A 24164-nucleotide genomic window follows, 5' to 3' on the forward strand; every position below is an offset into this window, starting at 1 on the left:
GCTTAATTTGTGTTTATAATTCATCTCGTGCTCGGCGGTGAAGGAAAACATCGTGAGGAAACCTGCATGTGTCAACATTTCATCGAAATTCTGCCACATGTGTATTCCACCAACCCGCATTGGAACAGCGTGGTGGAATATGTTCCAAACTCTCTCCTTAATGGAAGAGGAGGCCTTAGTCCAGCAGTGGGATATTTACAGGCTGTCACAAAAAATATTGTATTATTTATATCGTTTTTATATCATACACGGAGTTAAAAGTATTTAATAGATAATAGATTATACATTCTAATTACTTATCAGAAATATATATTGAATTCAAATTATATAATTTATTCAATCTAAATAGTTTTAAATAATTTGTTGGAACGTTTTATCTAAGAATAAAACATAGTTGATAATATCTTATGGAAACATTTTAGTGCAATTATTACTATATTGAGAAACGTTTTTTTTTGTCTATAAAAACGATAAGAATGTATTGATTAGATTTGGATAGAAAAACATTATCTAAAGATATAATTGCCATTCTAGAAACTTCATATTCTCGACATCGTTAAAATGCAATAATGTAAGGTACTTAACTCATAATCATTACATTGTATAAAACAAAGCAGCTTACCGCTGTTTGTCGCTATGTATACTTAGATCTTTAAAATTACGTAACGCATTTTGATGCGGTTTTTTAATAGATAGTGATTCGAGAGGTTTTTTTTGTATAAAAATGGACAATATAGTAAAGATATGAATCAAAAATCTGTATTATATTTAATATCAGCATTGCACCCGTGGGAAGCCCGGGTAGAAAACATTATAATATATGTTTCGAGTATTGGTGATAAAACCAAACAATATACATTATAAGTCTGTACATAAGAAATTAGTTTAAACCATCGATAATGTATTACCTTATATTATGTATAATCTGTACAAAAAATATGTCAGAGTAATAAAACCTTCGTCAGTTTTCAAATTCCTTTATCAAGTCTTAAACTCTTACCTAGTCTCTAACTCTTACCTATCTTATACTCTAACCTTTCGAATCTAAACATAAAATCATCAAACATTGCGACGCAATATGTCATTCTCGATTCGTATAGCAGATTATCGCTCATACTGAGCACACGAAAATAGATGTTAAGGTGACGAATCTTTTCTTACCCCGACTGTACAATAAATATACTGTACTGACTGTACAATAAATATACTGTACTGACTGTACAATAATAATAATACATTTATGTGTTGCCATTATTTTTATTGGAAATTCCAGGTAACAAACAGATTGCTGCACTAGTAGTGTGGGCGCGCGACATCCCGCACTTCAGCCAGCTGGAGCTGGACGACCAGGTGCTGCTAATAAAGGGCTCCTGGAACGAGCTGCTGTTGTTCGCTATCGCCTGGCGCTCCATGGAGGTATTTTTGTGTTCTGGGATATTATGCTGCCGGAGTGTTTAAAGTTTGAAGCCAAATATATAATTATCGATACATTTCATACAGTCAAAAATCCTACCTAGGTCAGGACCATTGTTTAAATCTTAAAATTATACAAATTTTTAGACATCTCATGAAAAAAGTCTATTTTAAGGTATAGCTCACTCATTCCAATATTGTATAGATGAAAAAAAACATGGAATTCAATCCCGATTTTGAAGGTTGAGTGAGCCAGTGTAACTATTGGCACTAGAGACACAACATATGAGCAACCAAGGTTGGTGGTGCATTGGTGTGTCGTAAGGAATGGGTAATATTTCTTACAGCACCAAAGTTTATGGGCATATTTATTTATTTTATTTTATTTATTTATTTCTTTTTATAATAAAACATACACATTAATATATTTTACAAGCCATTAAACCATTTTCTGGTTTGTATTGGCTAAGAAAAGTATTCGCATATACTATTTATTAAAACTAAAACGGCAACATAAACGCCAAACAGTCCGTACGCCCGCTACCGTTCAGCAGCGGTGAAGAGCGAAACGGCTATATGTAGTTTATTTGCGTCAAGAGTTGCACTATTCCCCGTTGCCTGTCCCCACCGCTGAAAACCGGTTCAGACGTTATACAATACAGGCTGTTCCCAAATGTCTCATTTAATTATATATATTTTTTTATTTATATACATACCATATACACATACATACACATACACACATATACATATATATATATATATACACATATTTATACACACACATATATATATATATATATATATATATATATATATATATATATACATACATAGTATATTATAATTTTTGATAAAAATATTTTTTAGGACATTTTTTTTTTTTTTTTCTTGACATTGACATGACCACTTACCATCTCAAGTAAATGCAGTTTCATTGCTAAGTAAGACAGTATATTATGTATGTATGATATTTTTTCAGTACTTGGAGGACGAGCGGGAGAACATGGACGGCACGAGGACCGCCGCGCCGCCGCAGCTCATGTGTCTCATGCCGGGTAACTTATTCTATACTTATATTATTGGCGAAGGTGGGCTTGTTTGCTACGATTTCACGCATCTCAATTACTCGACTGACCATCATATAATAATATAATAGTCATTATAAAATAATATTTGTACAAATATGCACATTTACGTCGTAAAGTATAAAGAAAAGGACTGAATCCCCCCCACCCCTTCCACGCGATAGCCGTACGAAGAATCGTAACAAAAGTGTTATTGAATAATAATTGTTACAAAGATCGTTTTGAAATTTTCCTTGTGTTTTGGTGGTTACGTGCGTCAAGATATATACATGATACATATATAAGGAATGTAAATATGTACTAATAATTAAACATAACCGTAAATAACAATTCGACGGCTCCCCCTGGCAGGCATGACGCTGCACCGCAACTCGGCGCTGCAGGCGGGCGTGGGGCAGATCTTCGACCGCGTGCTGTCCGAGCTGTCGCTGAAGATGCGCGCGCTGCGCATGGACCAGGCCGAGTACGTCGCGCTCAAGGCCATCGTGCTGCTCAACCCCGGTACGCACGCACACACGCACACACACGCACACACACACACACACACGCACACACACACACACACACACACGCACACACACACACGCGCGCTGCCAACACTAGCGCCGGGAGTTAAAGTCTATCCAAGGCTAAAAGCAAATTAATTATTATAATAAGAAATAAAATATGATATTGTATACTCCAACAGTAGTGTATTAATATTATATGAGACAACATCACATACATTACTCTGATCCCAATGTAAGTAGCTGAAGCACTTGTGTTATGGAAATCATAAGTAACGACGGTACCACAAACACTCAGACCCAAGACAACATAGAAAACTAATGGTAATCTACATCGACTCGGCCGGGAATCGAACCCGGGACCTCAGAGTGGCGTACCCATGAAAACCGGTGTACACACCACTCGACCACGGAGGTCGTCAATTATGAAAGTACACCACAGGTTGATTCTACTAATATAATTTTAATTTCTGTATTAGCAGTAAGTTTTTTTAACATTTTTTATACTAAATTTGTCTTAATTTTACAGATGTAAAGGGACTAAAGAACCGGCAAGACGTCGACGTCCTCAGAGAGAAGGTATGTTTGAATTTCAATTTTGAGACATTAAAATTTAAAATAAGAAAACAAAAATGATAGGAACGAATGTCGGCAGATGTTCTCGAGATGAGTCGAGATGGCCCAGTGGTTAGAACGCGTGCATCTTAACCGATGATTGCGGGTTCAAACCCAGGCAAGCACCGCTGATTCATGTGCTTAATTTGTCTTTATAATTCATCTCGTACTCGGCGGCGAAGGAAAACATCGTGAGGAAACCTGCATGTGACAAATTTCAGAGAAGTTCTGCCACATGTGTATTCCAGCAACCCGCATTGGAACAGCGTGGTGGTATATGTTCCAAACCTTCTCTAAGGGAGAGGAGGCCTTTAGCCCAGCGGTGGGAATTTACAGGCTGTTGTTGTTGTTGTTGTTAGATGTTCTCGTGCCTGGACGAGTACTGCCGGCGGGCGCACAGCTCGGAGGAGGGGCGCTTCGCGTCGCTGCTGCTGCGCCTGCCCGCCCTGCGGTCCATCTCCCTCAAGAGCTTCGAGCACCTGTTCTTCTTCCACCTCATCGCCGAGAACAACGTCGGCAACTTCATACGGGAAGCGCTCCGCAACCACGCGCCGCCCATTGACACCAACTCCATCATGTAAGACCACGACCTTGTAATTTCGCGGCCGCAACAGAGCGAGCCGAGTGTTTCGGGATTTGTCTGCGGCTGCGTTTGGCTCAGTTCCGTCCAGTGCCGCCAACGCTTGAATTTTTCCTTTGAACTGAAAATTCTTCAGCGCAGTCAAAAGTTCCCTTATAATTTGTTTCACTACAGATAGTTGGCGACACTGGCTTTTGTCCTCTAGCGCTCGTATTTCGTAGACAATATAGATACGATCTGTGATGGTCCTGACTTGCGTAGAACTAATTAAATCGTTACGACAGAAAGTATCGAAGCTCTTAACATCACATGCGTTATAATTATAGGCTTTTGTCAAAGTAAAGTAAGGCTTATCACATAGGAATATAGAGTACGGCAGGGTCGTATCGATTAAATTAATGTTGACAAAAAATATTTAATCTCCATTAGTTATCGAAGAATACTTACTATTGATATTTTAAAATTTGTACAAAAAAAATATCAAGGAATGTTCAAAGTGTACAGAAAATCGTGACCTGAACTAATAAATACTAAGATATTGTGCCTACATTATGTAAATCTACCGTATATCGTCCCATTTCGCAAGTATGTAACCGACATTATTTCTCTATTTAATAATATTACCAATTTTGAATGTTTCATTTTTCTTATTAAATAATTATTAAATTTAATTAAATTCACGTGGTTGATGACTTTGGGCAATACCTGTATTATATATTGCCAGGCAATGTTAGTAACCAAAGTTAGGTTTTATCGGATCTAAAGGAAATTTCAAAAATCAGTATTTTCTATCGAAAATATTTATAATAATGTGTAAGGAGTCCAGTTAATTTAGTTTGGTAGTGTCAATAATTTGTTATGCAATAGTTGGATTGTTTTTAGATATTGTTTTGGTAAATACTATTTATCATTCCATCTTATATAGATAACATCTCATTCGGTTTCTTACTAATTACAAATTATTGTTAGGGATTATTACTTGTAATATAATGTTAGTATAAATATTAACTTGCTTTCTCTGTTCAAATGTTAATCTATGTAACATTTTTTAAGATTTAATTAAGTGTTCTTTTAACGGTAGGTTTGATTTTACACTAAGATTCTTTTTTCAAAATGTTATCGTGTTTATTAAGTGTCGTTATTTATTACGTCACAAGTCCCACTTTATTAAATTAATAGCGATATTATTGTATTACTGGAATCTAAAGTAATAAAAACTACTTATTGTAAATATTTTGTACGAAAACAGTCGACTCAATTTCCTTGTTAAATATAAATACAACATTCGTTCAATCATCAAAATCTTCCATTATCGATGGGCAATCAAATTCAATTATGTTTCTTTCAGAACTACAATCGGTATGCCGATGTTATCATCTTTCGCTCGTTGAACGAATGAAACGGTAAAACACAGTGTATTGCTATCTCATTCTCTGTAACTCCGTTCTTGGATGGTGATGTATGTCAATATAATTTTATGTGATCGCTATAAGTGAGTAACAATGAGGATTCAGCAATTAAATTGTCACCTGGATATCTTTCAACGTCATTCGTCATCCGAGCTCTACGCGTCTGAGACGGTAACATGTGTACTAATCTAGCGGCAAGATACGATGGCCGTTTTGACACATTAACAAAGTGATGTGAAATGTAAATTTATTATCGATATAATATATTCAAATCTTTGTTTTTTTGCAAGTACTTTTATTCAAGTTTTTGTTGCAAGTAGTATCTGATTAAAAAGGTTTAATAAAAAATATATAAAATAAGTTTAAGTAATATATTCGAACGAAATCAATTTAAATCAAAAATGGGAATTATAATGAATAGTTTCATAAACACATTACACAAAAAACGTACACGTTTACGCAAAAAAAAAATAAAAGTTATCTTCGCGGTACCGTAAAATTTTTGTAGTTTAGAAATCACATTCGATAAATTTTATGACTAACTGCACGTCACTATTGACAATAAAGAACAACAATTTTCTCCTTTGATGTAATTATTTATTGAATACGAAACTTCATGAGCGGGCAAACGTCAAAACGGCCATCATAGCGTGCCGCTACTATAGTTAAATTTGTTTGTTTCTCGGTCAAGGAATATCATTACAACCAAGGTCGAGTTTATAATTTAATTAAGATCGTTATGGGCGTAAATATGACAAAATTTGTATGTTTCATGTGTACGCTTTGCACTTTTGAAAAAATATAATAGTCAAATTTGCTAGCTTTTTTTATGTTGTAGCTTCAACCGTTATGTTACGAATTAAAAGCGTACACGTGTAAACACTGAACTCGTTGTCGTCAAAGATGTTATTTAATGTAAATGGGGCCGCCTCGTCTATTGTAAAATAATTTTAACAATTATATATTGCAATTAATCGTCATTTATAGGAAACTGTAATCGTCTGTTAAATGTTTGTAGTAACATTATAATTTAAGTTTAGGTAATTTTAATGTTCTACCAAATCTTTTTTTATTATTTACTAAAGTTATTAGTGTAGTTATCACGCCCTAAGACCTAAGTTATATACCATAGTTTTCAATGTCAAAACATTGTTGATTGGTTGTCGTCAAATTGTGTACAGATGTGTTATCATAAATACTAATCCGGTTTTTAATTATGTTGGTGCTGTATTACGCATTTTAAAATGCACACCGGACGAGTGTAGTGTTATCATTAAATTTAAAAATATTACTGATAATTAATGTAAATAAATCCTTGCATGTACAATTTATTAATAATGGTAATACCTAATTACAATTAAATTATATAATTAAACTGTATTTTATCCTATACTCGTGGTATTGTGATGGATGTTTATGTTGAAACAAACATGAGAGATGGTGTCAATGGCCTATTTTATTAATATTGAAGAGTTAATTATTTTTAGGCCAGTATTTTTTACCTCAATAACGAGAAGCATTTCAAATGGCAGTTAAATATAATTAGCCAGTATTATTTGAACGGAAAGATCTGCTACAAAAGTAATGTGGGAAAATTCAAAAAGTTTGAATCAAAATTTATCACAAAAATACATCATTGTTAATTCTATAAATATTTTATTATAGATGGTGCAGAATGTAGCGGAGAGCTCAAGTAGGAAGCTAACTTGCTCGTTAAAAATAGGTTAAAACAATATTAAATATAAGGAGTCTTTAAACAAAGCCTTCTCTACATTCTCAATATTTTTGTTGACGGATATTGCTGTTGATCATTTGTGAGTGTAATATTAAAGGGTCAAATGTTTCCATGGGAAGGTTCGAATTTTATATCGGAGATGTTGCAGCGGTTGTGAGATGATTTATAATAATGTTCACTAAATATCTGACTATATTTAAGTTATATTTTTTGTATAGACATAGCTTTAAGATTAATGGTGATTAAAATAAAATCATCAAATTAACATTTGTTTTATTTATTTTTATTCTCACGAAAATAAAAAATACGGTTATTATAACATAGTTAAATTCCATGGCATAATATTCTCGCTTAGACAATATTTAAGATGTGGATATAAGTCGTTGACCTTACTCGATTGAATTAATCGCAAGCGCAGACCTCGCATACCCTGCGCTGTTGTTTCTACAGGATTACAGGACGCTGTTTATTCTACAGGATTCATTAATTACGATGTAATAAAAAATGTTGTCATATATATTAAAAACTACGAACATTGATAGTATTGCATTAATATTTCTATAGTATAAAATGTTTTTAAAATAAAATAAAGTCACCTCACATATATCCACGTCTTAACTCGCTAAATATGTTTAGGCACAGCCAAGCATTTTTTGTTACAATATAAGTATAGTAAAAACATTACATAAATCTTTATATTGATAATGAATTAAAAATACTGCATTAAACTTACAATAAATGCATAAAATACAATGTATGTTTCCAGACGGGTCTATAAGATCATTTGTTGAAATGAGATGCTTCCATGGAGTCGAACGCGTCCAATTCCACGTTTATCCTGTAAAATCAAATATATGATTTTTTAGCACAACTTAATTATTTTTTTTTTATGAATGTCACTTTTGTCATTGTCATGAAGCGCTCTATTTCAGTGAAATACTAAAAAAAATAGTCAATTGGGGGAAGAGTACGATACAAATTAGATGTAGCATCGGAAAATGCAATGGAATGAAAATAAAACCGATTAGTGCCGATTTACACAACCCATAGAAATAGCTCCCTATCGCGCCATTCGACGCTATTCTTCGCTATAGATGCACGCGTCAGAGAAAACAAGTCCATGTAAATCGACGTGTCAAATTGACGAATATATTAGGTCATATTATATTACAAGTCATTACGTTTATAAGAAGATCATATTCGCATGAGAAATAAATATTGATAATTTGGGATAGCGTACTCAATTCGGATGTGATCGGTTTTACGAATTTTGCCGATGCTACATCTAGGTTGTGTCGTATTATAGGTGTTTAAATTGTATTTTTTCATACAACAAAATTTGGAAATAATATAAAGATTATTAAGGTGCAATAGACATAAATGAACTCGAGCGTCGAGCAGCGCACGTACTTCCGGAAGGCGGCCTGCACGTCGGCCACCTTATTCGCATAAGAAATAAATATTGATAATTTGGGATAGCGTACTCAATTCGGATGTGATCGGTTTTACGAATTTTGCCGATGCTACATCTAAGTTGTGTCGTACTATAGGTGGTTAAAATGGTATTTTTTCATATAACAAAATTTGGAAATAATATAAAGATTATTAAGAGATGCTACATGTAAGTTGTGTCGTACTATAGGTATTTAAATTGTATTTTTTCATACAACAAAATTTGAAAATAGATTATTTAGGTTTAATAAAAAAAAAAAAAATGAACACTCGCGGCGAGCAGCGCACGTACTTGCGGAAGGCAGCCTGCACGTCGGCCACCTTGCTGGGGTGGCAGACGACGGCCAGCTTGCTGTCGCCCGCGAACAGCGCGCCCAGCCAGCGCCGCGCCGCCGCGTGCGCAGCCTCCGCCGACACCGCCGCGATCGCGCACACCAGCTCCCTGCCGACAGCATTTTACTTGGTGGTAGGGTTTTGTGCGAGCCCGTCTGGGTAGGTACCACCCACTCATCAGTTATTCTACCGCCAAATAACAGTAGTCAGTATTGTTGTGTTCCGGTTTGAAGGGTGAGTGAGCCAGTGTAACTACAGGCACAAGGGACATAACATCTTAGTTCCCAAGGTTAGTGGCGCAGTGACGATGTAAGGAATAGTTAATATTTCTCACAGCGTCATTGTCTATGGGTGATGGTGACCACTTACCATCAGGTGGCCCATATGCTCGTCCGCCAACCTATACCATAAAAAAAAAATAAAAAAAAAGCCACCTCACATATATCCACTTCTTAACTTGCTAAATATTTTTAGGCACAGCCAAGCATTTTTGTTACAACATAAGTATAGTAAAAACATTACATAAATCTTTATATTGATAATGAATTAAAAATACTGCATTAAACTTACAATAAATGCATAAAATACAATGTATATTTCGATAACACGCACTCACTGTGTTACTGAGTTCATGTGTATAAAATAAATACGTTATACGTAAAACAAAATAGCAGAACGGTAATGTTGCTTTTAGTAACGACGCGGTAGATCTAGAGAACAAACCTCCCACTACACAGAAATACTGTTTATAGCTGTTGTTGATGTAGGTGTAGGTGTATAGGTGGATATATTTAGATATTTTGAAGAATTACAATGTTTTTTTTTACATAATTTACGTGTTTGGTTGGTAGTTGAAGTTGTATGTATCGACAGCAAATTTAAAATTTAGCTAGATACTATTTAGCTTCTCATATTTGGCATATAGTCATTTATATCATCTCTGATTCTGACACGTACATAACGTAATAATTTGGCTTCTTAAATTTGGCGTATAGTCTTTCATATCCTTTCTGATTCTGGCACCCATATAACAAAATGGGTATAATGGGTATATGGGTTATTAATCGGTCAAATAAAACCTACCTGTTATATGTTTCGCCCGCTTGTTTGATATAATTGAAGAGAGATTGGCAGACGACGTCGGCGGGACACTTCTCGTTCTCCACTACCTCGAATAGCGCTGTGCTCTTAGCTGATGCGAACAGATCTTCGTCGAACTTGCCTTCGGCTAAATATTCCTCCTGAAAATTATATATAACATTAATTCCATAATTTAGAAATAATCAAATTCCAAATTTGAGTTACGAAATGTTTTAAATATATTTACCACTATGGACTTAGCCTTTGTGTATGCCGCCACAGCATTGGTTGCACGATACAGCGAAAAGGCGAGGCGGCCTTCGTTCTGTGAGGGACGGATGCCGTAGCCGTATGAGAGTCCACATCCGCGTATCAATCGCCACATTGGGCCCTGTCGTTAAGAGAACCAAGTTTATTTTTAAATAAAAGAAGATAGATAAGTGACTATCTATAATATTGGTTTTGAAATCTCCCTTTGATTGGGTTGTCTGGAAGATATGGCTAATAAGCTATAAGTCCGCCTGTTGTACAACACTTTTAATGTACTTCTTTTGCTTTTTTTTTTTAATTCTTGTATTTTATTAATTTTGTGTTACTTTCTTTTTTTTGTGTTTTGTTTGTGGTGTGCAATAAAGAATAATTCATTCATTCATTCAATATTTCATGTTTTTGTTTTAGCCAGGTATTTAGAAGAACTTAAATTCGAAGTATTCGTTAAAGACAAAAGATTGTGCAACTTAAGTTAATGAGATATGAGCGAGTCAATACTTGAGTCTAGATTAAACATTCAGACAGTAATTCTTAATCGCACTGTGCCTAAAGAATATTCACTTCAATAATGATTAGTGTGCGCATGCGCAACTGCAATTGTGCACCTCCAGCTGAGTGAAGTAGTTGAGCGCGACGGCCAGCGGAGCGGCGTCGGGCAGGGCATAGCCCAACGGGCCAGGACTCAGCTGCACTACGAATGACGACTCTAAGCCACCCACTCCGACTACCATGCCGCCGCCCCAGCCGCTCATCAGCTCAGCGTCCATGTACAGTTTAGGCCTGTAAAATGTTTAACAAAAGTATACAGTAAACAATATTTATGTTAGTTTTGGATGTCTGCTTCACCCAATAATATTCTAATAAACAGATGTTATATCCATACTAAACAACAAAAAAAAAGTGTGCCGCGCCGGGGACCGTTTATTTTAGTTTATTTTTACATTTTGTTAAAAGTAAAAAGGATAGCTTGATAAAAACAATAAGTAAAAGGGATAACTAGATGTTTTAATTACGCAAAACGTATTACTACGTAATTATGATGTATTATAACGTATTTCTACGTAAAACGACTAAAGGCAAACGTCCCAATTAGGACGTTTTCTAGTCTTCACTTTTTGGGCGTTAATAACATATCTGTTTACTAAAACATCATTGGCTTCACCTCATTGTATTATGGGTATAAATGGTTTTTTTATTTATATACTATCTTTGATTCATGAGGAATAAAGATGTTAACCGAACAATTAACTATAAAAAAATACAAAAAACTAATCTCAACAACACCAGTCCGAAACTTGTGATTTAATATCGTCGCAACTTCAGTGGAGATGTAAGTTAGGTTATAGCTGTCATAGTGTGATAGAATCTTGTAAACTTACTCGACTGGAATAATTTCGTTCTCCCTGGCAAATCTCTTCCAAGGCTCGACGCTGATCTTGTAGCGCTCGAAGTCGGTAGCGAGATGTAGCCACGCCCTCTCCGTGACGTTCTTGAACGTTTGTTTCGCTTCCTTCAGCGCTGCTTCCGCTGAGTCACCGCCCGCGTTCAAATGCTCGATTAGCTCCTTGAGGAACTTCTGTTGCCGGAGCACCGAACTCCAGTGGACATTACTGTCCTTTGAGTAAAGCGAGTCTCGTAGGATGTCATACACCATTTTGTGACCGTTTCTTCTCACCTGGGGATATTTAATGGTTTAAATACAATATCAGAGGGTTTAAGCATACATTAAATATGTGCTGATTCCATTTCGTACCTGAGATACATCATTGAGCAATCTTTGAGTGAATACTAACAGTCTTTCCTTAGTAATTTCAGCTGCATATAAGACTTCATAAAGATGGTTCACAACTTCTTCATAATCTGCCGGTTCGCACTGGAATCGAAAATCAATCAAATTGAATAAAAAAAATAAGGCATTTGTGCAAAACCTATTAATAGAAGTAAAATCATCATGATTGTCGTTTATAACTATTGCGAGGGGCGCTGTGAGCTTTATAATACTATAAAGGCATTTTTAATGACCTGGTTCACACCCTATTTGGCTATTAGAACAGGGATTTAATCAATTATTAAAATGGGGTAATTGTATTCTACTATCCCACAACTACACGTTATGCAAAATAAAATAACATAAATATTAATGCTTCTCACCCTTGTTTCGATGTGAACAAAGTTGCCAAACTGGCCCACTGCAAAGTTACCGGGACGACCGAACCCAATATCGTTGCTGAAGGTCACGGTTAGCTGTTCCGTGGTCGAGATAACTTCCTCGTGGGAGATCAGTTCGTTACCGCGCCTCACCGGGCACTCGGCCAACGCGTTGAGCAGTAGAGGGAGCCACTTGCGTGTTGTTTGATCCACTTTCATGGTATCGAGGATGATGTTTATCTGAAAAGTTTAATCTTATTATTTCTTTCAGTTTTTTTATATAATGAAGACGTTACACCAGACATAGTTCTTTAAAAAGAGCATGCATAATAGGCTATTTGACTGGTTTTTAAAATCCATTTTATAGTATTTAGTAGAGGTTAAGGAACCCAGTAAAAGTTGATTTCTTTTTTTCTAGTACATATTTGCCGAAAAATATCATATTAAAAATTCCATATTTAAATAACGCGCGAAAACGCTACTTGGACAATATGGCGCTGCAATGGGGTCGGTGACGTCACTTTGCTGTATTTTAATCTGTGGTACATATAGTAGAAAAGCAAAGTTTACAAGAAAGTGACTTCATCATAAGCCCGGCCAATCAGGAGCGTTTTGTGTCACGTGACAAACGTTTGAAAAAATGCGTTTTTATTTATGGATTTTTGAATAAATTAGGTATTATTTTCAACTTTCGTTAGTAAATAACCATTTTTATAGTCATAATATACACTGATTACAATAATTCACAATTTATTTTTCGCATTGTCAAATAGCCTATTTAACAAAGTTAAGGTAATAAATGGTCGCTCCATAGAAAAATAAGAATAAATCGAAGTACTACTTCAAATGACTTACATATACGAAGTTAGTGTTGAGGCTGTGGACTCTCGTGTAGAGCGGCACCTGCGTCAGGTCGAAGTATGGGCAGGGCTCGGAGCCGGTACTCCAGGTGCGGATCTTGTGGCAGCGCAGGCCTTCGCACGGCGGCACGGGCACGGCCGCCAGCGTGCCGGCGGGGGGCGGGCGCTGCGGGGTGGGAACGTAAGTTTACTAATGTCTTAGCAATACCGCTATTTCTATTGAAGTATTACTCATATATTGTCCCCACCGATTTCGTTCCCCACCGATTTCGTTCTGAGCCGAGGTGCGATCTCATAGGAGACACCCTCAGGACGAATTTTAGTTTTAATTTAGAGGCCCGCGCTCAACTTCAGGGCAGGGGACATTAGTTCTCGCCCGAAAGACCGGTGACGCTGTGAAGGCCAGTAGAGCCAACAACAATACAACACACATAAAAAAAAATCATATATTGCTTTCCACCTGGAATTTTTATTCCAATTGGAAAGCAATACAGTTTTTGTAATAAAAATTTAATTGATATTACCTCATTAAATTCCATAGCATCCTCCAGTTGTTTAGCCTTTTCCGCTAATCCACTTTCACCTAATTTAGCTCTTTGTTCTTCTATTCTCTTCTTTTCTTCTTCTGCCATTCTTAAAGAAACAGTAATTCACTCATTTATTAGAAATATAAAGCTTTCATATCATATTATTGCAAAATATGTATTTTGTATATTTTATGTAATGATGTAGAAGTATTTTTGTATATTTTTTACTTACTTAGCTTGCAATTCGATACTAGGTGATCCAATGATGGTGACTAAATCATCAGAAAAGTACTTCTTCAAAAGTCCCAACCAATAATCTACATTCTCTGTTAGTAACTCCTGGAGAGTTTGTTGCGGATTCATACGAGACACAAACTGAAAAATAAAATCAATTTAGTAAAGTATGACATTACTATTAAGTATTAAGAATTGAGATGGTCAAGTGGTTTGACGTAACACTCAACCTAATATTTTTGGGATGCAATTCGAGTTTTTATATATTAACCAACGCATTTAAGCCAGGACTATGATATTTACAGATTGCTACTTTAACTAAATAAGTGAAAAAGTGGAAAGGTCCTTAGTATTATTGTAAAAGAACATTTTTTTTTAACCCAATAATTTGGTGATGGCTTGGTGCCAGCTCTTCTATATTTAGTATTGCTGTTTTGGTCTGACAGTTAAGTGAACTCTTGTAAACTATACCTAACCATAAGAGACAAAAGTCAAAAATATAACATTTAACTGAAAATTAAAACAATATCATTGGTTGAATCTTGAGAGCTATAGATTAAACAATCTATGATATTTACCAACGGTAAAATTAAGTAACATTAAAGAAATAAGTAAAGAAGTAAGTATATGCAACAGAGTTGCATTATAAATAAATATGAATTAATCAGAAACTCTTAGTAGCGCACATCTCATGGTACTCACATCTTGTTCATTCTGCGAATATAAAGCATCACCAATACATCTGAAAGCGATTGCGTGATGGGGATCAGACTCTAAGCTGGCCATGGTCTCTCTCAGCTGCTTCCTTAAGAGTCGTTTCATGCGATCCATGTCAATAGCCTCCTCACCGGAGATAACACTCTTTAAGCACTCACGAGCTTCGTCTCGAGCGGTTTCCAGCTTATTGATTGGAACATTGTCTAGTTCGATTTTAATCAATGGCGCGATGTTCTCGGTTAGATTGTAGGAAACCTGGAAGCAAAATCATCATTACTGTAGTTGGTCTATTCAAATCATATCGCAATAGTAACAAGTTAGTCAAGAATGAAAGCTTAGTTGATAAATGGATATCACAAAATATTTCTTTTGTTAAACTAAATCATGCTAAACAAAACAAAATGTTATATATAATTCTTGTTATACATATTTAGTTTTTATTTCTGTTTGAACTGTTTATACAAATACACCCAGATATTCCTGATCTGGTTTTAAGAAATTTCCAAACAAACTTTTATATGTACTCAGGAAATTGGTCGCAAAGTTTGTAGTGATCAAATTGTGTTAATTTATCTAGCTTGGCAGTGAACAAAAATTTAGTTAGGAACTCTGGATGAAATTTTGCATCATGTATCGACCACACCACAAGCCACTCTAGAGCTATATGGAAGGACAATATGATTTCTTAGATTTTGTATATTATAATTTGAATTTAATTAGATATATATAGTCTATTCCAATGGGAAGAGGAGAAAAGGTAAATAAACAACTTTAACCTTGAATTGATATGTCATTTGCGTTCGACTAGTGAGGTGAAAATAATTGAATGAATGGGTAATTAATGCTAAAGAACGATATATTTTTTTTGAGTTTAAAAGTAATTTTCCGTTTAAACAAAGTCAGGTTGTAATAAAAAACTTCAGAGAATTCCGAATATGCATCCGTGCACATGATACAAAAGATGAGAGACGAATGTCTTTCTTAACATTGTATTATTTTCAAAACTATAAAATTGCTATGCACAAAACTGATCTACATTTCGAGATAAGAGATTATTTTTAAGTAAAATAATTCTTTTAACATTTTTGGTAAAAATATTATTTTTATGTGAAAACCTTACTGTATAAAAATAACTTTTTTATCTATCGTTAGGTAACTTTTTACGTTTCTAATAAATAATTCATATTATATATTACAACCAATTAAATAAATATATTTTAAAAAAATATCTATAATGAATTTTAAAACTAAAACAATATATTTTTTATCTGTATAAATTCATTCGTCTACATTCGTTTAGCGAACATGCCTAGTTGAGGCCTCTATTTTTAATGTTCGTCATCGAGAAATGGCGTCTTGAATGTCGACAAAACTGTTTTCGTTACTTTGGAAGTGAAATTAAAGTGGATCTATGTAGTTTAGTGAAATATTGTTGTATTACAAATGAAGATATATTAATCAAGAACTGTTTGTAGTTAATCTTATAGTGGAATTATCATCAAAACACTTGTGATATTGAAAAATACGGTATGTTTTGAATGTTTCCTTTTGTCATTGGAATGGACTATACATATTTGTATGCATTTTAGATATCAGGTACTGTACATTATTTTATTTATTTATTTTTTTAATATATTAATATTACACTGTATTTATTTATTATGTTTATATCAGCTCTGTACACCCCCACCTTTTTGCTATATCTGTTTTCCTCTACCTTAAGATTGCCTGGAAGAGATCGCTGTGTTAGCGATAAGGCCGCCTCTTGTACATCTTTCCTAACCGTGTATATGGTGTACAATAAAGAGTATTTTGATTTTGATTTGATTTAATTAAAATGGTGAGCAGAGATGGCCCAGTGGTTAGAACGCGTGCATCTTAACCGATGATTGCGGGTTCAAACCCAGGCAAGCACCGCTGATTCATGTGCTTAATTTGTCTTTATAATTCATCTCGTGCTCAGCGGTGAAGGAAAACATCGTGAGGAAACCTGCATGTGACAAATTTCATAGAAATTCTGCCACATGTGTATTCCACCAACCCGCATTGGAACAGCGTGGTGGAATATGTTCCAAACCTTCTCCTTAAAGGGAGAGGAGGCCTTTAGCCCAGCAGTGGGAATTTACAGGCTGTTACTTACTTTTTTTTTTACTTAATTAAAATGGTTAGGTAAAGTGTGGCTCACATCTCCGGCCAGGGCGTCCTCGCGCTCTACGAGGCGGCGCTGCAGCGGCGCGGCGGCCGTGTCGCACAGGTAGCGCAGCAGCACCGCACAGCCAGTCAGCTCCGTCAGCGCCGACGCCTCCGTCAGCAGCGGCCCGCGCCAGCCGAATAGCACCTGTACAATATACACATATTAATAATAATAATAAGCCTTTATTTATTTCCTTGACTTAATCCTACTACATATTAAAGTAAGTATTCAAAATAATTATACAAAAAGTTGACCTATTCCTAATATAAAAAAGTTTAAAAAGTATACATATTACATTTTTGTAAATGGGTAGTTTTAAAAGTCTTCACTGCCCATAAACATAAGCATTGTAAGAGATAGTAAACATCATCTTTACTTGGTGGTAGGGCTTTGTGCAATCCCGTCTGGGTAGGTACCACCCACTCATCAGTTATTCTACCGCCAAATAACAGTAGTCAGTATTGTTGTGTTCCGGTTTGAAGGGTGAGTGAGCCAGTGTAACTACAGCAAAAGGGACATAACATCTTAGTTCCCAAGGTTGGTGGCCCATTGACGATGTAAGGTAATATATTTTACAGTGTCATTGTCTATGGGTGATGGTGACCACTTTCCATCAGGTGGCCTATATGCTCGTCCGCCAACCTATAACATAAAAAAAAAAAAACTGTCAGATTATCGATGTTGGTAACTGAGATGTTATGTCCTTAGAGCTTTTAGTTACACTAATCAAGAAGCATAATGCTATAACTAAAAATATTCAAGTTGAAATATCTATAAAAATATAATTTTTAGCATGTCATTGTAAAAATCAGTATCTGTAAGGCTGTTGTTAGATGCGTATGCGCCATTGCATTCACAATGGTCTGTTTTAAAAGCAGCAACATTATACAATTAAATTAAACATGTAATACCAAATTTGATTTTGAATAATGTTATTAGAAAAAAATAATAAAGACCTGTCCACAATCTTCAGTGTCGGCAGGCCATTGCTCCCTGCGTTCTCCATAGTTTGGTGAAGGAGGAATAGTTTGCCATGGTTTGACCCATTCTTCTTGAGGAACCTTCTCCCTCTAAATATTGGAAGAGCTCGCATTAAAATATGCTGTAAATCTTTTATATAAAAATTAAAAAAACCATATGTTATATTTTTACTATAAAATCATATAAAAAGAAAATGATAAATGAATGAAAATCATAAATGAAATGATATGAAAAAAAATATCATCTGAATACATGGGAGTTATTTACATTATAGTAATAAGTTATTATACAATTTAATATTAAAGATTACAAAGTATATCTCCATTTAGTATTGTATTAATAACAAAATTATATTTAAGACTTTGGTAGGTATTACATATTTTGAGACGAGAACGACAAGATTGCAAATGCAACCTGTTTAACTACCTGAATGATTGCTATATAATAGGTACATTTGGTTCACCTTTGCGATGATGTCATCCTCCACAATAGCAAGTGCCTTGAATACATTCTCAGCTTCAATTTGGCCTGTTAAGATAATCGTTAAATTTTCTGCTCTATAGAACTTCTTATGGAAATCTCGCACCTGAAATTTGATTTGTAAAGTTATTAGTTTTGTGTATAAATAAAACTGTTATTTTTATAACAAAATTATTAGAAAGTTAGGGGCATTTGTTGTTTATTTGTCTGAATAGTCACCATATGGCAAATTGCCTAAATAAGCATTCCACTATGACAGCCTATTCTGTCTCTATAATCCAAAGGTAACAATTTGCCGAAATATAAAACAAATTTTTTTAATTCATTAATCGATACAAACAAAAACTGCCACTATGGAGCTTTTATGAAAGTAGCAAATATTTATATTTACTTTAGTATTGTTGGTGGAAGTTCTCAAATTTTTCATTATTCCACCTGTCTCTGATGAGTATCCGCTATTGGGATACATGGCCCGTTGTAAGCTTAACTCGCATCTACAATGTATTAAAGAAAACATTTAAATTGTACAAAACACAATGGTACATTTTGTTAATACTTCAGAATAATATAGAGAAATTATTCAAAGTTATTGAACTAATGCACCTGCAATCTGCTGTATTTTCTCGTCCCTGCATTTCACAATACACAACACCCGCATCTTCTCCATCACCATCAATATGATGAACCTCAGTCGTAAAACCTTGGTCGGTGAGCGTGGGTCTCAGGATATGATCGAGGTAGATAGGCAGTAAAGTTAACATCCCCGCATCTCCGGCAGTGTGGATGGTGTAACAGGTGTGATCAATGTCTGTCCAGGCATTGGTGCCATGTGCCATACAACGGTTGGCCAATAAATCTAGGATGCCCTTGTATGGATAGCGCTCTGAGCCCAAGAAAATGAGATGTTCTAATGTATGCGGCAAACCGTCGTCATCATGAGCTTCCGTTGCTAAAAAGGAACATTTTGTTTACAAAACAGTTTACACAAACAAGCCGATACGACGACGCAGTTTTATTGCATAAAAATTAAGTATAATTAAAGTTCACATACCAAGGCAAAAAAATCCTTTGACCAGGGGACCCTCAACGTTTGCTATTATTACCGTTAATCCAGTCTTTTCTGATACATATTTATTAACAGGTATTACATCAGAAGCTTTTATAGAAGATATTAATTTGAAGTGAGACATAATTACTTTAATATAGTTAAACTATGCAATAACAACAAAACAAAAATGTCGTCAAAAAGCTACTTTTACAGTTTACCGATTACCGGCAATCTGAATTCTGAGATCATGTGGGTGATTTAGCGAGGTCGAAATGTCAAATCGTTGACATTTTGTTTAATGACATTAACATTGATTGTTTTGTTGTCAAACGATATTTTATCGTGCCGTTCGGAAATCGGAAACTTTAAGATGAAGTTCGATTTATTCTCTGTGAAGTTCTACCTATATGATACAAAAAATTAAGCATTTAAGAGCTTAAGAGGTAGATATTACAAGACATATTAAGATGTAAGGTAGAATGTATATTGAGAGCCTGTGGTAGCTTATGAATTTTCTAATGAAAACCAGTACAATGATGATTGGGAAATGTTTGAAAATTGATGAAACCAATTTAAATATTATTTTATTTGAATAACATTTAATTTTCACATTCATTAATTCAAATGTCTTTTTTAGCTACCATGTAATATTAAATCAAGACCATTTAATTTTACTGAAATAAACCATCATAAAAAATTCAATCTTTAAAAATCTATAATTTTACGAAATTGTACAATTTTCCGTGATAAGAAAAGTTGTCAAAGTGACTCAAAGTGTAAGTAAAGTTTTCTGATACAATTCTATTCTATACTTGAAATCGCGCAAATTTAGGGGTACATTAACATCACATGCACTTTAAATATACACATCAACACCGTCTAGGGATATTTTGTATAAAATTCTTAAACTCAAAAAATCATTTCCAGTTTTAAAATCTTTTGATGAAAGACTATTTTGTAAATCTTCTTGGACAATTCTAAATTTGAATTTGAAAAAAATAAATAAAAATAAAATTTTTACGCGACATAACGGTAGCAATGGCCGAAGGTTTCGTTTACCTACCGTCATATTAAGATATTTTTTGGGTCCAATTTAAGTTTTATAACAAGTTATCGATTAATTTCGAGTTAAACCTATTGTGTGCATCATGCAGCGGTGCCATTTAACTAGAGAAGAAATGCTAAGGGCAGGAGGCATGCTCCAAGCTGGGACTACTCAACGGAGTAATGCTGAGGAGATTGGAACAAGACTAAACGTTATATCTAGGTTATGGTCACGCTACCGTGCTACTGATGAAGTGACTGAAAGATATCCAGGTGGGAAGCGCATAACCAATCAACGACAAGACCGATATTTGCAAGTTGCCGCCAAAAAAGAACTAAATGTTACGGCACTTCAATTGGTTCAGAGGCTCCAGCCAGAGGACCAGTCGCTTGTGAGTGACCAAACTGTAAGGAGAAGGCTGCATAAAGCTGACCTTCATGCTCGCAGACCGCTTCGTACTCCAGCACTACGCCGAGGAAATCGTGGGCGACGACTAGAGTGGGTTCGTGTAAATTTGTTCTCGGAAGATAACCAGTGGTCTGTAGTGCTGTTTACCGATGAGTCCCGGTTCGGTTTCCATCCTGATACACGTAGCGTACGTGTTTGGCGATTCCCTGGTCATGATAGCCGTCTGCAACATCTTCAGAAAGTCCATTCATAGCACGGCGGCATAATTATGATTTGGGTTAGAATTTATCTTGGTGGAAGAGCAGACCTCGTTTGGATCAGAAACACCATGGCGGCTGAAAAATGCCGTAACTTGTGCCAATAATTTAGCCCCATAGACTAAAAATGGGCCAAGAATTCACGCTCATGCACGATAGCACCCGTCCGCACACAGCGGGAGTGGTGACGAGGTGGTTGTAGGAACAAGACGTATCGGTCTTAGGCTGTCCCTCTCAATCACCTGACCTAAACCCCATAGAGCACGCGTGGGACAGACTCCAAAAAAGGGCTTCGAGGAATTTCCCTGCAAATGTTGCGACGGATGAGCCACTTTTTTGTATCTTAGTCGAACTTGGGACAATATACCGCAGCAAGACTTGGATAACTTAAAAAGTATGATATTTCAAAGTATGAAAAATTGTTGCAGGACGTTATAAATGTCCTGGGTAGTTTTACAGACTACTGATTTTTCATATGACTGTTAAAAACAATAATTTTTCTACATTTTTCACATTTTCTTGAGACAAACATTAATTGTTAGTTTTACCATTATTTTACGTTTTTTCTTTATTTAAGGATAAAATTGTTTACGCAAAATAATATGGTTTATTTTTTATTCTGGAGTATAGTCAGATAAATGGGCTTTATAAAAATATAAACATGTTGCATGTTATCTTTAATAAATTTTGAAATAATTGAGTAAATTCAAAATATCCCTAGACAATGTTGATGTGTGTAGTTTTTTGTGATTTGTCTTCCTTGTCATACTTTTGTGTGACGTGCTCATTTTTGATCAAGTCCGATAGCAAGTTGAAGTGCATCATGAGTTTATTTTTTATGCACATCTTGTTTTTTATTTTCTTGTACGAACTCGTACCTCGTGGCAAACATATTAAGGAAAAAAGTCTATGTCTAAAAATAAAAAGACTCGTGATAGCCTAATGGTTAAAAGATGTTAGTCTTAATCGATGGTTCCGATTTTTAACCCAAGTACCATTCAATTTTCATTTGTACTTATAGTCCGTTTCATATTCGGTGGTGAAAAAAAGCCGCCATAAGGAAACTTGCATATGACGGACAAAAGTCTGCCACGTTTCCCCAATCCGCATTCAGTCTGCATGATGAAAATTCTTAATCTCACCTTAGCGCAGCAGCGGGGCATTTACAGGCTGATTTTTTTTTTAATACCAATAGAAACAATAAATTGATATTTGATCGATCGTTAGATGACATTTTAAAAATACATTTAAATTGAAGTACTAAGTCTGTCTGTTCAGCAGTGCAAAATGTATACCAATTGTTTTCGTTCTGAGGGAGTTATAATTAACAAATCAAATAGATGTACCTAAACAAAACGGCAAGTGACCGAGTAGAGTTTTTTATTTGTTTATTTATTATTTTTTATAACTTGTTACAACTGCGTAGGTATGTCTGTTATATGGATTATATTAACGTAAAGAACGTAAATAATTAATAAACATTTTAGTATAAAATATTTAAAAATCTTGTAGCACTAGACGAATGTTTCAAATCAAATCGATTCATATTAATCTCATCATTAACAGCTTATAAGATGAACATATACTCCCCGTAGAGGTTAGTCCTCCTTAGTGACATTAATGAAGATAAATTTAATACTTAACATTAAATTGACTCCAATTGCTGTAATTTATATTGGAATAGAATAAGGATTTTGGTAATGCTTCGGGGCAGATTTGGTACGTTGCTGGCTGGAGCTGCCCCCTATCCTATAAATCACGAAAAATTTAATAACGTGACAAGTTATATTAAATACATGTTTTATGAGATGTGCTTTAAACTTTATGTACAGCTGGGCGATTCCGAAACCCATTTTTCGACTCCATATGTGGGATTTCTAATGAAAACTCTATTTGGCATTCAGCAAACTCGAATTAAATCTACACTAGCGCCGTTTTGTGAGATTGAAAGTAATACGAACTAGTTTCAGTGAGAACTGTATTATTTGACATTAATTGGCATTCTGTATCTCGATTTCGAAATTAAAAAATGAAACTAATCTCGGCTAAATACGTCAAATTAAAAGTAGATCAAAGGTGGCGGAAGGCTTAAGCGAAAACTTTAAATCTATGTGATCTATTAATAATGTATCTTCGGACCAAATAAAACTACCTTGGCATGATATTATCACTCGGAGAATGTATCCTAACGTAAGCATACCTAAGTAGATCTTACTTTTAATCATTAAGAAAATGAAGTCATATTTATCTCGCATCTACGAATTACTAATAATTCATTGTCAATTAAGAATTTAAGATCTAATAATATATAGAAAATTATCAAAAACCTTTAAGCTGTAAAGGCCTTGATCTGAGGTTTACAATTTTACACAGTTTTTCTTTAACATATAATAATGCTGATTATTATATTAAGGGTATTAGTTCCTTCTAATTAACATATCAATTTATTATCATTCTATTTCAGGTGGATTGCATACATTTATATAAGACTACAGCTAAGTCAATAATATCTTACTAGAAAATATATATACATATATAAATTATAGGTAAACAGATATAATTTATTACAACCAGATACCATACAAACTAATGGTATAGATTTAAGAACAATAAGTAGATACTTGAATTGAATTTCAATTTCTTTTCTAATTTAAGAAGCTGGATTCCTGCATACTGTTGTGTCTAACACATATTAGGATATTTAATAATAATAAAACAAAAAAATATTACATGTATTTCAAGTCAGTGGAATATACTAAATTTTAAAGGAAAAGACAAAATAAG

At 34.8% G+C, this 24164-nt stretch overlaps 2 protein-coding genes across 7 annotated transcripts in view; one reads left to right on the forward strand and one right to left on the reverse strand.

The window, feature by feature from the left end:
• The window catches only part of LOC124530896 (protein ultraspiracle homolog), a 44218-nt gene extending 36607 nt beyond the window's left edge, over positions 1 to 7611 (forward strand). For all 6 annotated transcript variants that reach the window (XM_047105262.1, XM_047105256.1, XM_047105261.1 and 3 more), the window contains 6 exons: positions 1274 to 1416; positions 2396 to 2471; positions 2853 to 3002; positions 3537 to 3586; positions 3982 to 4199; positions 5551 to 7611. In XM_047105262.1, coding sequence (XP_046961218.1) covers positions 1274 to 1416; positions 2396 to 2471; positions 2853 to 3002; positions 3537 to 3586; positions 3982 to 4199; positions 5551 to 5593 — 680 coding nt within the window. In that variant the 3' untranslated portion in view covers positions 5594 to 7611. The remainder of the gene's footprint in view (positions 1 to 1273; positions 1417 to 2395; positions 2472 to 2852; positions 3003 to 3536; positions 3587 to 3981; positions 4200 to 5550) is intronic.
• LOC124530895 (uncharacterized protein C05D11.1-like) lies at positions 7603 to 19940 on the reverse strand. The gene is made up of 18 exons (XM_047105255.1): positions 19674 to 19940; positions 19226 to 19571; positions 19014 to 19116; positions 18606 to 18728; positions 18118 to 18231; positions 17153 to 17305; positions 14953 to 15222; positions 14249 to 14391; positions 14014 to 14122; positions 13485 to 13655; positions 12633 to 12869; positions 12235 to 12354; positions 11861 to 12156; positions 11087 to 11261; positions 10459 to 10602; positions 10215 to 10372; positions 9091 to 9240; positions 7603 to 8184 (listed from the first exon to the last, which is right to left on the reverse strand). Exons 1-18 carry the CDS (start codon positions 19810 to 19812, stop codon positions 8127 to 8129), a joined length of 3009 nt encoding a protein of 1002 aa, XP_046961211.1. The 5' UTR covers positions 19813 to 19940; the 3' UTR covers positions 7603 to 8126.
• Between the last annotated feature and the right edge of the window lie 4224 nt (positions 19941 to 24164).

The sequence above is a fragment of the Vanessa cardui genome, chromosome 7, assembly GCF_905220365.1.
Source record: "Vanessa cardui chromosome 7, ilVanCard2.1, whole genome shotgun sequence".
Taxonomy (NCBI): domain Eukaryota; kingdom Metazoa; phylum Arthropoda; class Insecta; order Lepidoptera; family Nymphalidae; genus Vanessa; species Vanessa cardui.

Excerpts from the sequence above, each read along its gene's own strand:
- LOC124530895 (XM_047105255.1), bottom strand. The coding sequence starts at position 19,812 with ATGTCTCACTTCAAATTAATATCTTCTATAAAAGCTTCTGATGTAATA. Across the intron at positions 19,117-19,225 it reads GAAAATACAGCAGATTGCAG|ATGCGAGTTAAGCTTACAAC; the intron begins GTGCATTAGTTC and ends AATACATTGTAG. Across the intron at positions 12,870-13,484 it reads TCAACACTAACTTCGTATAT|ATAAACATCATCCTCGATAC; the intron begins GTAAGTCATTTG and ends TAAACTTTTCAG.